This window comes from Hyla sarda, chromosome 6, assembly GCF_029499605.1.
Source record: "Hyla sarda isolate aHylSar1 chromosome 6, aHylSar1.hap1, whole genome shotgun sequence".
Classification (NCBI taxonomy): Eukaryota; Metazoa; Chordata; class Amphibia; order Anura; family Hylidae; genus Hyla; species Hyla sarda.
Genome location: NC_079194.1, coordinates 114,614,541 through 114,628,909, shown reverse-complemented (window position 1 = coordinate 114,628,909; position 14,369 = coordinate 114,614,541). Strand labels below are relative to the sequence as shown.

General features: G+C 42.6%; 1 protein-coding gene across 4 annotated transcripts in view; it reads right to left on the bottom strand.

The window, feature by feature from the left end:
• LOC130275991 (laminin subunit beta-2-like) overlaps positions 1-10,540 on the bottom strand; it is a 112,118-nt gene extending 101,578 nt beyond the window's left edge. Inside the window, exons 1-2 of one of the 4 annotated variants that reach the window (XR_008844976.1) lie at positions 10,335-10,540; positions 2,061-2,193 (exon numbers count right to left, since the gene is read on the bottom strand). Coding sequence is in view for 3 of the 4 variants with exons in the window: in XM_056524766.1 (XP_056380741.1) it covers positions 2,061-2,088 (28 nt within the window). In the remaining variant the exon portion in view is untranslated. Of the gene's footprint in view, positions 1-2,060; positions 2,194-9,746; positions 9,790-10,334 lie in introns of those variants that run through there. The other 3 variants (XM_056524766.1, XM_056524768.1, XM_056524767.1) reach the window with 3 other exon arrangements.
• Positions 10,541-14,369: the final 3,829 nt, after the last annotated feature.

Below are 14,369 nucleotides of genomic sequence, written 5' to 3'. Positions count from 1 at the left end.
GCTCCAGCTCCTGTAGAACCACAAGTTAGTCACCCTGACCGATTTTCTGGTAACCGCAGAATGTTCAAAACCTTTTGTGAGAGCTGCAGATTGTACTTCAGGTCAAGGCCTTACACATCTGGTACTGAGGCCCAAAGAGTGGGTATTATTATGTCTCTTTTGCAAGGGGGTCTCCAGGAATGGGTATTTTCCCTTGGTCCCGATGCTCCGGAGTTGTCCTCAGTGGACGCCTTATTTGTGGGATTGGGTCTCTCGTACGCTGAACCGGACCGTGCTGCGTACTCTGAGAGTCAACTGCGTACATTAAAGCAAGGTCGCAGACCAGTACAGGTGTACTGTGCAGATTTTAGAAAGTGGTGTGTGGCCTCTAACTGGAATGTTCCAGCCTTGATTTGTCAGTTCAGACTAGGGTTATCTGACACCTTAAAGGACATGCTTGTAACTTATGTCTCTTCTGACACCCTTGACCAAGCCATGACTTTAGCTGTGCGTTTGGATAGACGTTTGCAAGAATGCAAACGGGAGTGATCTCCATCCTCTGTCTCTCCTATCCTGCTTGATTCCTCTGCTGTCTCAAAATCTTTGCCAGAGGATGAACCTACGCAGATAGGGTGCGTTCGTACCTCTGAAGAATGCAGGAGGTTTTGACAACTCTATGGCCTGTGTTTTTACTGTGGAGAGGACACTCATTTTGATTGGATCCTGTGTCAAGCGTCCGCATCCAAGTGGTAATCGGGGAGGCCACTTGGGCGCACAGGTATGTCATGTCCCACAGAGAACAATGCCTGGAAAAATTCTTCTGGGGGGGCATTGTTTCATCTTCACTGCAAACTGATGTTATACCTGAGACTGTCTTAGAACCAGTTTTGCAGCAGCCTCTGACTAAATCTGTGCGTTGTGATATCTTAAGCAATAAATGTTTGGAAAATTATCATGTGGATTTGGAGTCTGAAAAGAGTGAAGATGATTGAGAGGACACCAATGAGTGGTGTGACATTGAGGATATTGATGTAGAAAATTATGATTCATTCGTACCTCTTTACTCTCAGGTCGTGAAGGGTCCAGTGGCCCCTCCTAAAAAGGGGGGGGGTACTGTCAGAACCCGTGGGGTTAAACGACGCTTCTGACAGCTCTCTCTGTTTTGTTTTGGGCTAAACCCCAGCTGTCTGGACTGGTCAGCTGACCTTGACGTGAGCACCTGGCCTGGGCCTATATAAGCTGGCAGTCTACTCCCAATCCTTGCCTGCTATAGAGCTCTGTGTACTCCTAGCTAGCATTTATAGTAACTTTTTTTTTTTAAACTGTACATTTTTATTAGGGTTTTACAATAGTAAAAGAAAAACCATAATCAAGCTGATGAGGGAGTGAAAATCCCTTAAATCAGTAAAGAACAAACAGTCTTAAGAAAGCTAAAATTATCAATGAAACAAATCACATTAATGCAAGGAAAGCTAAGAAAGATAAAAGGAGTTGTTCCAAATCAAAACACAATCAGGGAGAGGACAGGAGCCTAGCTAGCATTTATATTGTATCTTTTATACCTGTATATCTGGCATTTTGACCCTTTGGCTCTGCTCTCTGACTCTTCTCCTGGCTTTGCGAATAGGCTTATCTGTAACCTCTTGGTATCGACTTGGACTGTGGACAGCGACTTATTGTGTGTATGTTTAGTTGTTTTTCTGTTAGTCTGAGTGATTCCATTCTGTGTCCCAACCTCCGTTTGCATTATAGTTTATTATTTTGACTGGATTGCCCTCACTTATTGTAAGTAGGGACCATCACCGTGGTTACGGACCCGCCACCTAGGGCGCGTATGTAAGTAGGCAGGGATAGGGGAGTGGGCAAGAATAGTGTGCACTCCTTCCCTGCCCAGATGTGACAGTAATCAGCAACCTAAGATATAAAGTAAGCTATAGATCCTGTGTGACATCTTCAGGGGAGATCAGACCAACCCTATACTGGATTTTTAACAAATACTGACCTGTAACCTATGATTTTTCACATGTTTTTGTATAAATCCTTTTAATATAAGAAGATGAAGTGAATGCTTTATAACATACCAGTTATTATAATGATGGCCGGCAGCATGGTGGACAGGACGGGTGCAATTCTCAGCGCCCGGAGAATGCGTTGTGTTGTTTCACTCAGGACAAGTTTATAAAAGCTGTGTCTGCTTCAGTAAATGTGGCAACGCTGAAAGAAAGATGGAATTAATTGTAAATTTGGCTCAGACAACCGTCACTCACTGCAAAGAAAATATTTTTCTGCTCTTGAGACAAACCAATGTCTATGACTAAATGAACTATAAAAAATCAATTGGCTATTGTTGTCTATAGAAACCTATCAGATTGCATTTGTTATTTTTCGGGGTATGTAAAACGAAAGTTATGACCTGACTGGTTGCTATAGGCATCTGAGTCACTTTTATGTCAACTATAAGCCTTGTGATGTCCATTGCCCATAAAAACAATCTACATTCTGCTAATGCAGTTTAGAAGGGAAACTGACAACTTGTTAACCCGCACTAAACCCAATACACAGGGTCATAATTTGGGTGAACTGGATTAATATGATGTATTACTCACCTGGATTAGTGCCGCCATTCCGGAGATATACAATGTATTGGTCACTATTGTCAATATGTTAATCGTCGTCTTTGGGCAATGGAGGCAGGACCCAGCATACCCAGCATCCCTGCTTCCTTCCTCTCTGCTCAGATATGCCCCTCATGTCATAAATATAAATGAGAACCCCTTTGCCCATGTGAGCGCGAAGTGGGCACGCAAAAAGGAGCAGAGGGTAAGGAGCCAGGGATGCTGGGTATGCCGGATCACACCTCAATTGTGCAAAGCAGGCACTTAACATATTAGCAATGGAGGTCAATACATTGTACAATCATGGCCATAAATGTTGGCAACCCTGAAATTTTTCTAGAAAATTAAGTATTTCTCACAGAAAAGGATTGCAGTAACATGTTTTGCTATACGCATGTTTGTTCCCTTTGTGTGTATTGGAACTAAACCAAAAAAGGTAGGAAAAAAAGCAAATTGGACATAATGTCACACCAAACTCCAAAAATGGTCTGGACAAAATTATTGGCACCCCTAACTTAATATTTGGTTGCACACCCTTTGGAAAAAATAACTGAAATGAGTCGATTCCTATAACCATCAATAAGCTTCTTACACCTCTCAGCCGGAATGTTGGACCACTCTTCTCTTATTGGAAGGGCGCCTTTTCCCAACAGCAATTTTAAGATCTCTCCACAAGGGTTCAATGGGATTTAAACCTGGACTCATTGCTGGGCACTTCAGAACTCTTCAGCGCTTTGTTGCCATCCATTTCTGGGTGCTTATTGATGCATGTTTGGGGTCATTGTCCTGCTGCAAACCCAGCTTTCTAACACTGGGCTGTACAGTGCGACCCAAAATCCATTGGTAATCCTCAGATTTCATGATTCCTTGCACACATTCAAGGTACCCATTGCCAGAGGCAGCAAAACAACCCCAAAACATCATTGAACCTCCACCATATTTCACTGTAGGTACTGTGTTCTTTTCTTTGTAGGCCTCATTCCATTTTCGGTAAACAGTAGAATGATGCGCTTTACCAAAAAGCTCTATCTTGGTCTCATCTGTCCACAAGACATTTTCCCAGAAGGATTTTGGCTTACTCAAGTTCATTTTGGCAAAATGAAGTCTTGCTTTTTTATGTCTCTGTGTCAGCATTGGGGTCCTCAAGGGTCTCCTGCCATAGCGTTTCATTTCATTTAAATGTTGACGGATAGTTTGTGCTGACACTGATGCTCCCTGAGCCTGCAGGACAGCTTGAATATCTTTGGAACTTGTTTGGGGCTGCTTATCCACCATCCGGACTATCCTGCTTTGACACCTTTCATCAATTTTTCTCTTCTTTCTACGCCCAGGGAGATTAGCTACAGTGCCATGGGTTGCAAACTTCTTGATAATGTTGCGCACTGTGGACAAAGGCAAATCTAAATCTCTGGAGATGGACTTGTAACCTTGAGATTGTTGATATTTTTCCACAATTTTGGTTCTCAAGTCCTCAGACAGTTCTCTTCTCCCCTTTCTGTTGTCCATGCATAGTGTGGCACACACAGACACACAATACAAAGACTAAGTGAACTTCTCTCCTTTTTATCTGCTTTCAGGTGTGATTTTTATGTTGCCCACACCTGTCACTTGCCACAGGTGAGTTTAAAGGAGCATCACAAGCTTGAAACAATCTTATTTATCCACAATTTTGAAAGGGTGCCAATAATTTTGTTCAGCCCATTTTTGGAGTTTGGTGTGACATTATGTCCAATTTGATTTTTTTTCCTCCCTTTTTTTGGTTTTGTTCCAATACACACAATAAAGGGAATAAACATGTGTATAGCACAACATGTGTTACTGCAATCCTTTTCTGTGAGAAATACTTCATTTTCTTGATCCAAGTGAGTAATACATGTTTTTAAACCGGTTCAACCGAACTTTAAGGCCGGTTTTACACTTTGGAATCTCTGGACAGATGAAATCCAGACAGAGATTCCGAGTGCTGGATACTCTGCTGCATTGTAATTTCTGAAAACACAGCAACTTTCTGCCAGAAACAGAAGCACACCAGTCCTCAGGTTGTTTGTGGTATTGCAGCTCAGTTTTATTGAAGTGAATGTAGTGCTCTGGTGCTATTTTTGGAAGAAAGTGACCCTTTAGGGTCTATTCACACGTACAGTATTCTGCACAGATTTGATGCTCAAATTTGATGCGCAGGATTTCAAGCTGTGTTCAGTCATTCAGTTTACATAGACATCTGCAGCAGAAAATCCTGTGCGTCAAATCTGTGTATCAAATCTGTGCAGAATACTGTACGTGTGAATAGACCCTTAAAGGGAAACTGTTATTGGTTGGGAAAACACCCAAAACTGCAGGATTGGTCATTTATAAGATACATTAGCATAAATCCCTCCTTGTTGTCGTTTTGTACGGGAGACAGCGTTTTTAATACATGACAACTCCCAGGGTCACATTGTCATAAGCTATCAGATCCCTTCTTTTATTTCCAAGAGTGGGAAAATTTAATCTGGACTGCACTTGGGTTGTCCATACTTATCAAGAGTCCAATTTAAGGGTGCATTCACACGCTATTAACTAGCAACGGATTTCCCACTGCGAGTTACGCTACCATTGATTTGAATTGGTCCGCGGACAGTCCGCAAATCTGACACTATTGCGGACTGTCTGTGGACCCATTTAAATCAATGGTAGCGTAACTCGCAGCAGGCAACCCACTGCTAGTAATAGCGTGTGAACGCACCCTCAAGGACTGTGTTGCAACCAACTTCAGAAAAGGGGTTCAGTTTATGCAAATTGGTTTTACAGATAGAATTTGGGGAGCATTTCTTGGTATATATCTGATTACATTCTCTTCTCCTTAAAGGGGTACTCAGCCCCTGGTATCTTATCCCCTATACAAAGGATAGGGGATAAGATGTTAGATCGCTGCGGTCCCGCTGCTGGGGACCCCGGGGATCACCGCTGCGGCACCCCGCCATCATTACTGCACAGAGCGAGTTCGCTCTGTGCATAATGACAGGCGATACAGGGGCCGGAGCAGCGTGACATCATGGCTCCGCCCCTCATGACATCACAGCCCGTCCCCTTAATGCAAGTCTCTGGCAGGGGGCGTGATGACCGCCATGCCCCCTTCCTATAGACTTGTATTAACGGGGCGGGCCGTGACCACACGAGGGGCGGAGCCGTGACGTAACTATGCTCCGGCCCCTGTATTGCCCGTCATTACGTGCAGAGCGATCTCGCTCTGCGCAGTAATGATAGCTGGGTGCTGCAGCAGCGATCCCCAGGGTCCCCAGCATAGGGACCCTGGCGATCTGACATCTTATCCCCTATCCTTTAAGAAAATGGATGGAAACAGTATACAGAAACTTTATAACTTTTTAAAGGGGTTATCCAGGGATAGAAAAACAGAGCTAATTTATTTCAAAAACCGCTCCCTGTCTGTCTCCAGGTTGGGTGTGGTTCTGCAGCTCAGTTCCATTGAAGTGAATGGAGCCAAGTTGTAATACCCCACACAACCTGGGGACAGACGTGGAGCTGTTTTTGAAAGAAATTAGTTCTGAGTTTTTATTCCTGGATAACCCCTTTAACTGATCAAGTGCCAGGGAACAAGAATATCAGATCTCGGACTCACATTCTATTGTTGCCAGCTAGTAAAGTTTCCATTTATGATGGAAGTGTAACAACTACAGAGCAGAACAGTCCAAAATCCAATTGACCTATCATTAAAGTTTTTAACAGCAAAATAGAGTGGCAGTCTATGAACATGGGGCAGAATGTTTAAGGGACGTTTTTGCATTGGTGCTTATGCTGCAGATGGAAAAATGGGCCCCATACCACCTTCTATTTATTCTTATTGTTTCAAACTTTTTGGTAGATAATTAAAAGGTAGATGATAAAAATCTGTTTGCATGCAGCCACCACTAGGGTGAGCCGTTGCATACAGACTAATACAGTTACCACTAATCGCTGTAATAAATCCATATTCAGGGGCTTTTCTCTAGTGGTGTTTGGAAAACCATTATAATTTACCATAGCAATTTTTCCATGATTATCAAGTAGTTCTTCATAGGTGATGGTTTATTAGGAGGAACTAATAGAGAGCAGAGGGCTGAGGTCTAACAATGCCCTACATCCACCTTTTGGAAAAAGAATAGATGTCATTAGACTCCTTAGTAACCTTAGCAGTGGGGCCCCAGCAGGGTTGCCACCTTTCTTTCCAAAAAATACTGGCCATGCTAATTTGCATAAATCATTATATATGCATAACATCACAGGATACACATATGCTGGGGAAATTTTGTGTTATAACTTCTTTATTTCTCTTTATATGGGCCTGTATGAGGGCTCATTTTTTGCACCCCGATCTGTAGTTTTTAACAGTATCATTTTTGTTTTGATGTGACTTTTTGCTTTTTATTTTTTTTCAGCAAATTCTGGAGTTGCAGTTAGTTACTAACTACAACTCCCAGCATGCTCTGGTACAGCCTGTGGCTCAGCTGCTGCCCCAAATAAAAACAAACTACAACTCCCAGCATGTTGAACTATATAGTAGTATATAGTATAGGTCAGTGTTTCCCAACCAGGGGTGCCTCCGGCTGTTGTAAAACTACAACTCCCAGCATGCCCGGACAGCCAACTGCTGTCCGGCCATGCAGGGAGTTGTAGTTTTGCAACAGCTGGAGGCACTCTGGTTGGGAAACAATGGTATAGCATATGGTGCAACATTCCAGGAGTTGGAGGATTGGTTGGATAAATACCTGCCATTCCATTGCCGGTATTTTTAATATAAAAATACCAGCAGGGTGACCAAAATACTGACTTCGTCGGTAAAATACCGGCCGGGTGGGAACCCTAGGCCCCAGGCTCATTAGAACTAGTGGTGGGTCTGCCTAATTCTAGTGGAGTTCTCCTTTACACTGATCCCTCATTGTATCATAACAGTCTGGTGAAATGAATGTAGATCATAATACATTACTCTGTCATGTGACAGGGAACATAATCTATTCTGTCTCCGAATTGTAGCTGCCAACCAACTGTTTTTAATTTTTGTGGCCGCCTCTGGTTTAAAGAATTTCTTAAAAAATATTTGTCCCTGGCTATGTTACTGAGTAGAATCACGGAGGATGCACAGTACTTCCCTCTTTGTGGATTTCCTAGGACCTGCACTCACACTGCTTTATTTATCAGATAGCAGTATCTAGACAGCAGGTGAATAAAAAACATTCAGGATATTCCACACTAGACCGTATAGTGTATTGGGGTCTAAGTCTCCATCTGTTGTAAAATTACAAACTGGAACATTCCCTGAAAGTCATTAAAACATTGACATTCTGTAGATAGATGATAGATAGCTAGATAGATAGATAGATTTGAGATAGATGGATGATAGATAGATATGAGAGATAAATAAATAGGAGATAGATAGATAGATAGATAGATAGATAGGTAAATAGTAGAAATATATAAGATAGGAGATAGATAGATGATAGATAGATACATATAGGTAGGTTTGGGCAAAGCTCCAGTACAAAGTATTAAAGTATCTATGGGGGTATTTATGCATCGTTTTACCCCGTTTTTTGCTGTTCTTTGGCACAGTGACTTTTTGCACCTAGGTTTTACAAGTTTTTATTTGAAAGGTTTTTCAAAAAGAACATACCAAGTCGTGATTTTAGTTGTGATCATGCAGTGGTCAGAAATGTATGATATGCGACTTTTCAGTTTGTCGCACGGTTTGGTGCAACTGCGCTAACTTAGGTGCAAATCTACACAGCCCTGACTTGATTTAGAAACTGACCGTGGACACCATTATTAAAAAGTTGCACATTTGTCGCACGGTTTAAAAAGTTGCAGAGGAAGCCCCGTACCAAGTGGAGTACGGAAGTAAGAAATTTTCATTACATGCCCTGCACCTTGTAATAAATTTGGTGCAGGTACACAGTTTCCACCACTTTAATTAATGGAGTAAAAAAGACGTGCACATACATCACTTTTCATGAACACCCCCTATGTGCTTTGTGATGTTACAATGTGTTACCTCAGTTTTGTGCTTTGATGCTATATAAGAAAACTAGCTGAATGCCCGGCGTTGCCCGGTTTTTCCTTCCTAATCCTTGTTGTGGAGGAAAATCAGAGGAAGCTTTTGACTTCATATCCCATCCTCATATATTGTTGTCATACCCCAACCCCATATTCCGTCCTCATATCCCGACCTCCTATCCCGTCCTCCTATCCCGTCCTCCTATATCGACATATCCCGACCTCCTATGCCGTCCTCCTATCTCGACCTCCTATCCTGACCTCCTACCCCGTCCTCCTATCCTGACCTCCTATCCCGTCGTCATATCTCGTCCTCCTATCCCGACCTCCTATCCCGACCTCCTATCCCGACCTCCTATTCCGACCTCCTATTCCGACCTCCTATCTTGACCTCCTATCCTGACCCGCCCTCCTTTCCCGCCCTCCTTTCCCGCCCTCCTATCCCAACCTCCTATCCCGACCTCCTATCCCGACCTCCTATCCTGTCCTCCTATCCGACCTCCTATCCCGACCTCCTATCCGTCTTCGTATCTCGACCTCCTATCCCGACCCGTAATATGTGTACCAGGTATTGAAATATCTCCAGCCGTACGGAAGTTATGTGGGAACATACATTTCTCGTTGATTTGCATTGGACTTTAAATAAAAACCCCGACCCTCACGAATGGGGTAGTTAAGGGTTAAATTAACTATCCTATATTTTAAGTGGACATAAGTAACATGGGACCAAGTATTATCAAAATATCTCCAGCCGTTTGGAAGTTATGCAGTAACATATATTTCCCATTGACTTGTATGGGACTTTAAACAAAAACCTTGACCCTGGCAAATGGGGGTGAATAAGGGTTAAATTAACTATCCTATATTTTAAGTGGACATATACGGTAAGTAACATGTGAGCAAGTATTATCGAAATATCTCCAGCTGTTTGGAAGTTATGCAGTAACATATATTTCCCATTGACTTGTATGGGACTTTAAACATAAACCCCGCCCCTGGCAAATGGGGGTGAGTAAGGGTTAAATCACCTATCCTATGTTTGTTGTTGACATATAAGTAACATGTGTGCCAAGTTTCATGTTAATATCTTTAGCTGTTTGGACGTGATGCTGGAACATACACACATACATTGGTGGAGATTTATCAAAACTTGAGTAGAGGAAGAGTGGTGCAGTTGTCCATAGCAACCAATCAGATTGCTTCTTTCATTTTTCACAGCTCTCTCTAAAAACGAAAGAAGCGACCTGATTGGTTGCTATGGGCAACTGGTCCTCTCTTCCTCTGCACAGGTTTTGATAAATCTCCATTGAGTTTTATTTATATATATATATATATATATATATATATATATATATATATATGATAGCTAGAGATAGATAAATATTAGATAGATAGACAGAGAGAGAGAGAGAGATATGAGATAGAGAGAGAGATAGATAGATAGATAACAATCACTAAGTAAGGCAGTGTTTCCCAACCAGGGTGCCTCCAGCTGTTGCAAAACTACATCTCCCAGCATGCCTTTGGCTGTCTGGGAATGCTGAGAGTTGTAGTTTTCCAACAGCTGGGGGCACCCTGGTTGGGAAACACTGAAGTAAGGTATCTTATGATTACATTGCATAAGAGTCAAAAACAAAATAAAGGATAAATAGTTATTAATATGAATCAATATTGAGACCCCCCTTGTCACCGGAGTGTCTGGCAGCGGACACTTACCAGCGAGCCCTGTGGCAGGTTGGAGTCTGGGCTGTCAGCCCCCTGTTTGTCTGCTTCCTGCAGGCTGCTTCATCCGAGCTCAGTCTGAAGTTATTTCTAGTGTCAGAAGAAAGTTCTGTTATTGAGGAGGAGGAGGAGAGTTTCCTCACACACAGCCCTTACTGCAGACACAGCCAGGCAACTGTACATACAAAGCTGGAGTGTTCCCAGCATGCTGGGGATGTGAGGGTGGTACTAATCCCACAGACACTCAGGTTACACTCCACATTTCCATCATACACATTGGTGTGTAGGACATTAACACATTGGCCCTTATTTACTAAGAGTGTTGTGTAGGTTTCTTTGTGGGTTTTAATTCCCTACAATTTATTTTCCACGGTATTTACTAAGGTTTCCCTACATTTCCCACTTTCCCTACATTTCGCTTTTTTTACACATGCTCTGATCTGTCTCGTTCTCCTCAGCTCAAATCCACCACATTTTCTGTGGAAACTTTAGTAAATATGTTGGGATTTTGTGAAAATGTCGGGAACACGCCCTTTTTCTTTGACCATGCCCCTTTTGCCGACGGCCACTCCCCTTTTCCGGGTTTTCTTAGCAAAATGGAGTTAGTTGGGTTTTTTCATTTCAGGCGCAATTTCAGGCGCAGACAGAATTTCAGGCGCAGACAGAATTTCAGGCGCAATGCGCCCGAAAATGGCGCACAACCCGACATAACATGTCGGGTTTGCAATAGTAAATGAGGGCCAATGTGCAGTGTTTATTGTCTGTTGTAGAATGCGAGACCCTCCAGGACTGTAGTATATATGTTATGCCCCCTCTGTAAACTACATATCACACTGCGTCTATTATTGTCACTGTTGGACGTATACCTCAGGGGACTTCTTTCATGTATAGGATGCCACTTAGCGGTATTTGTCATATATAGGCTCCAGTATTAAAAATGGATATACTGTGCAGTATGTGTTTCTTTGCCCTATACTGCTCTAAAGAATAGTCCATGCTATCCCATAAAGCAAATATATGTAAACCTCTCCATAGAGGCTAAAGTTGAGCTATTTTGGCCTCCATATGCTTATAGGGGTCTATGGATACATTGATCATATACTTTCGGAGATTTCTGGATGTATACACCAAAAATTAGAAGTTAAAAGATTATAAGCAGGAGGCACATTGCTGTTGTGCTCCGCTGAAGGGAGCTCCGGACGTCAGTTTGTCGGAAGTTCAGCGGAGAAAAATTTTTTTCTTCTATTTCTTTGCTGAAAAAATAAAATACTGGATCCCTGACGGACCCCATTTAAGTCAATGGGAACTGTCGGGACCTGGCAGTGTCAGTTGTGTTTTGCCTGGTTCAGGGTATGCTTGGGGCAAAAAAAAAAAAAGAGCCAAATGGGCCCAGTATGGGACAGCGCATAACGGCAGTGTGAACATAGTCTTAGAGGTGACTTCAATTATTCTTTATAAATTATAGTAGGGAGTATGTTTTTTCTTTAAAGGAAATCTGTCATCAGCATCTCCCGGTATTTGTTTGATAGGCTGGTGATGCTGATGGCGGCTGGAGCTGATGACAATGGTCTTTACCATTTTCCGATTTGCGGCTCTGTTCTTCCATTATTGCTGTTTTACTGTTTATGCAAATGAACTGGTTGTTGGACTTGGGCATTCCCAGGCCCTGAGTGCACCATGATGTCCGGCTGGCATCCTCATAGTTAACACCCTCCTGCATATAAGGAGAATGGAGAAACAGAGCCACAGAACCTAAAACGGTCAGGACCATTGTCAGCAGTGCAGCCTGCACTACAAAGATATACCAACAGGTTAGTGTGGGTGATGCTGATAATAGATTCTATTTACCACACGACTCAGCTGCTGCTGAACCTCTTTTGTAGAGTAAGAAGGAGATTCCTATCAACCATTGATTGATAATGAAACTTCATAATCAATCATTGGTAATATGACATCTTATACTCTAGATACATCCATTTAGAAACCTGCTGTTCATAGCTCTTGAGTTGCACAACCTCACTATTCTCTGTTCTTGTATATTGGTTCAGTATACCTACTGAGCATTATGTGCGGTGTCGTATTTATGAATAGTTAGTGTTTTATTAGGTACTGTACATTTGTCTGGATTAGAAAAAAATCCCCATCAACTCAGGAAAACTATTACTCAGCTACTCAACTTCTGACAACATAACTGCAGAGCCATGAAGAATACGTTTAAATGTAAGTAAATGTCCAACATCACTGCAAATAACTATATACTGCCTTCTAGTGGCGATGAACTGACATATCACCTGTAATATGTACATTGAAGAATCCCACCACAGCTTCAACTGAATGCATCATGTAAATACAGGGAAACCTTTTTGAGAAGACCACCCAAATTGCATTGAAAAATGGTCTTCTATGGAGGTGGTCTCCTCAAGGAAAATGACAGCTATGCATAATTGATGGTAGACTTAAAGGGGTACTTCGGCCCTGAGACATCTTATCCCCTATCCAAAGGATAGGGGATAAGATGTCTCACCGCGGAGGTCCCGCCGCTGGGGACCCCCGCAATCTTGTATTCACCACCCACCGCGGTGCCAGCTCACAAACAGCCGGATGGCGACCACGGGGCCAGAGAATCGTGACATCACCACCCGCTATGCAAGTCTATGGGAGGGGGCGTAACGGCCGTTACGCCCCCTCCCATAGACTTGCATAGCGGGGTCAGGGGGTGATGTCACACGTGACGTCACGATTCTCCGGCCCCGTGGTCACCACCCGACTGTTAGTGAGCTCGCACCGCGGTGTGCAGCTCAAACAGGTGGGTGGTAAATACAAGATTGCGGGGGTCCCCAGTGGCGGGACATCTTATCCCCTATCCTTTGGATAGGGGATAAGATGTCTCAGGGCCGGAGTACCCCTTTAAAATCGGTGCCACAAAACTTTGAATAAGGACCAGTCTTCTCAAAAACGTGGTCTTTTGAAGAGGTCTCACTGTATTCCCTTATGCAGGCGACTATGCACGTTCACCCCTCATAGAGTCACCTCCTGGATGCAACCACTGTTTTAGCTTGCAGGTCATTGTATCCTATATGGAAATAAATGTTATCTGCAGGCTTGCCACCTGGATCCTTGTTTTTCCCTGTTTTTAAACCAAATTAAAACCTTAAATTTCCTTTTCAAGATCATCTAAACACTATTACATTCTACTGGATTAAAGTACCCACAAAGCAAAATACTTGTATCAGGGGGCAAGGTACGAGCCCTGGTGTACAATGCTCAGTATTGCGTGCCCTGTACTGTATATATAGGATTGTGTATAGTATGGGGAATCTCACTTAAAAAATAAAATCGGGATCCACTCAAGTGCTGTTTTATGCCAACAAAACTACACAGCCCGAGATCAGTGAGGGTCTGCCCATAGTCTCTTTCATTGTTTACAGACGATCACCCCATTTACTTGGATCCTTCAATATTCAAGTCTTATCCTACTTAGGCACTTGTACACAGGCCGATGATCGGGCAAATGAGCATTTGTAAGAACACCGGTTCCACATAATCGGCCATGTAAAAGGACCAACGATCAACCGACAAATGAGAAAACATTTGTTTTTCAGCTGATTGCATCTTCTGTGTTGACAATAAAATAATAAGAAGATGCACAAGTCTCAGCAAAAAGATCTACACTCGTTCTGTGCAGTCTGCTGGCCTGTATATAAGGGCCCAGCAAGTATGTACTCTGGTATAGCTTGCACAGGAGTTGTCCCTCATGTATACCAGATTTCTTAAAGGAGTTGTTTGTATAAGGTATTAAAGGGAATCTGTCCCTTTAAACCAATTGTTTAAATAAAGTTTTTATGTCAACGATATTTTTTACATTTGTTAGGTGATGTTTTTTCAAATGTTTACCTATACTTTATCTACTGTATTTTCTATAATAATGATGAAATGTTAGTCTCTATTCTGTCTACTAGATCTAAAACTAAGCTGAGACTGTTCTGTAAAGATCATTTTCCAGTAATGCCTTTCTTCTTAGAAGCAGAG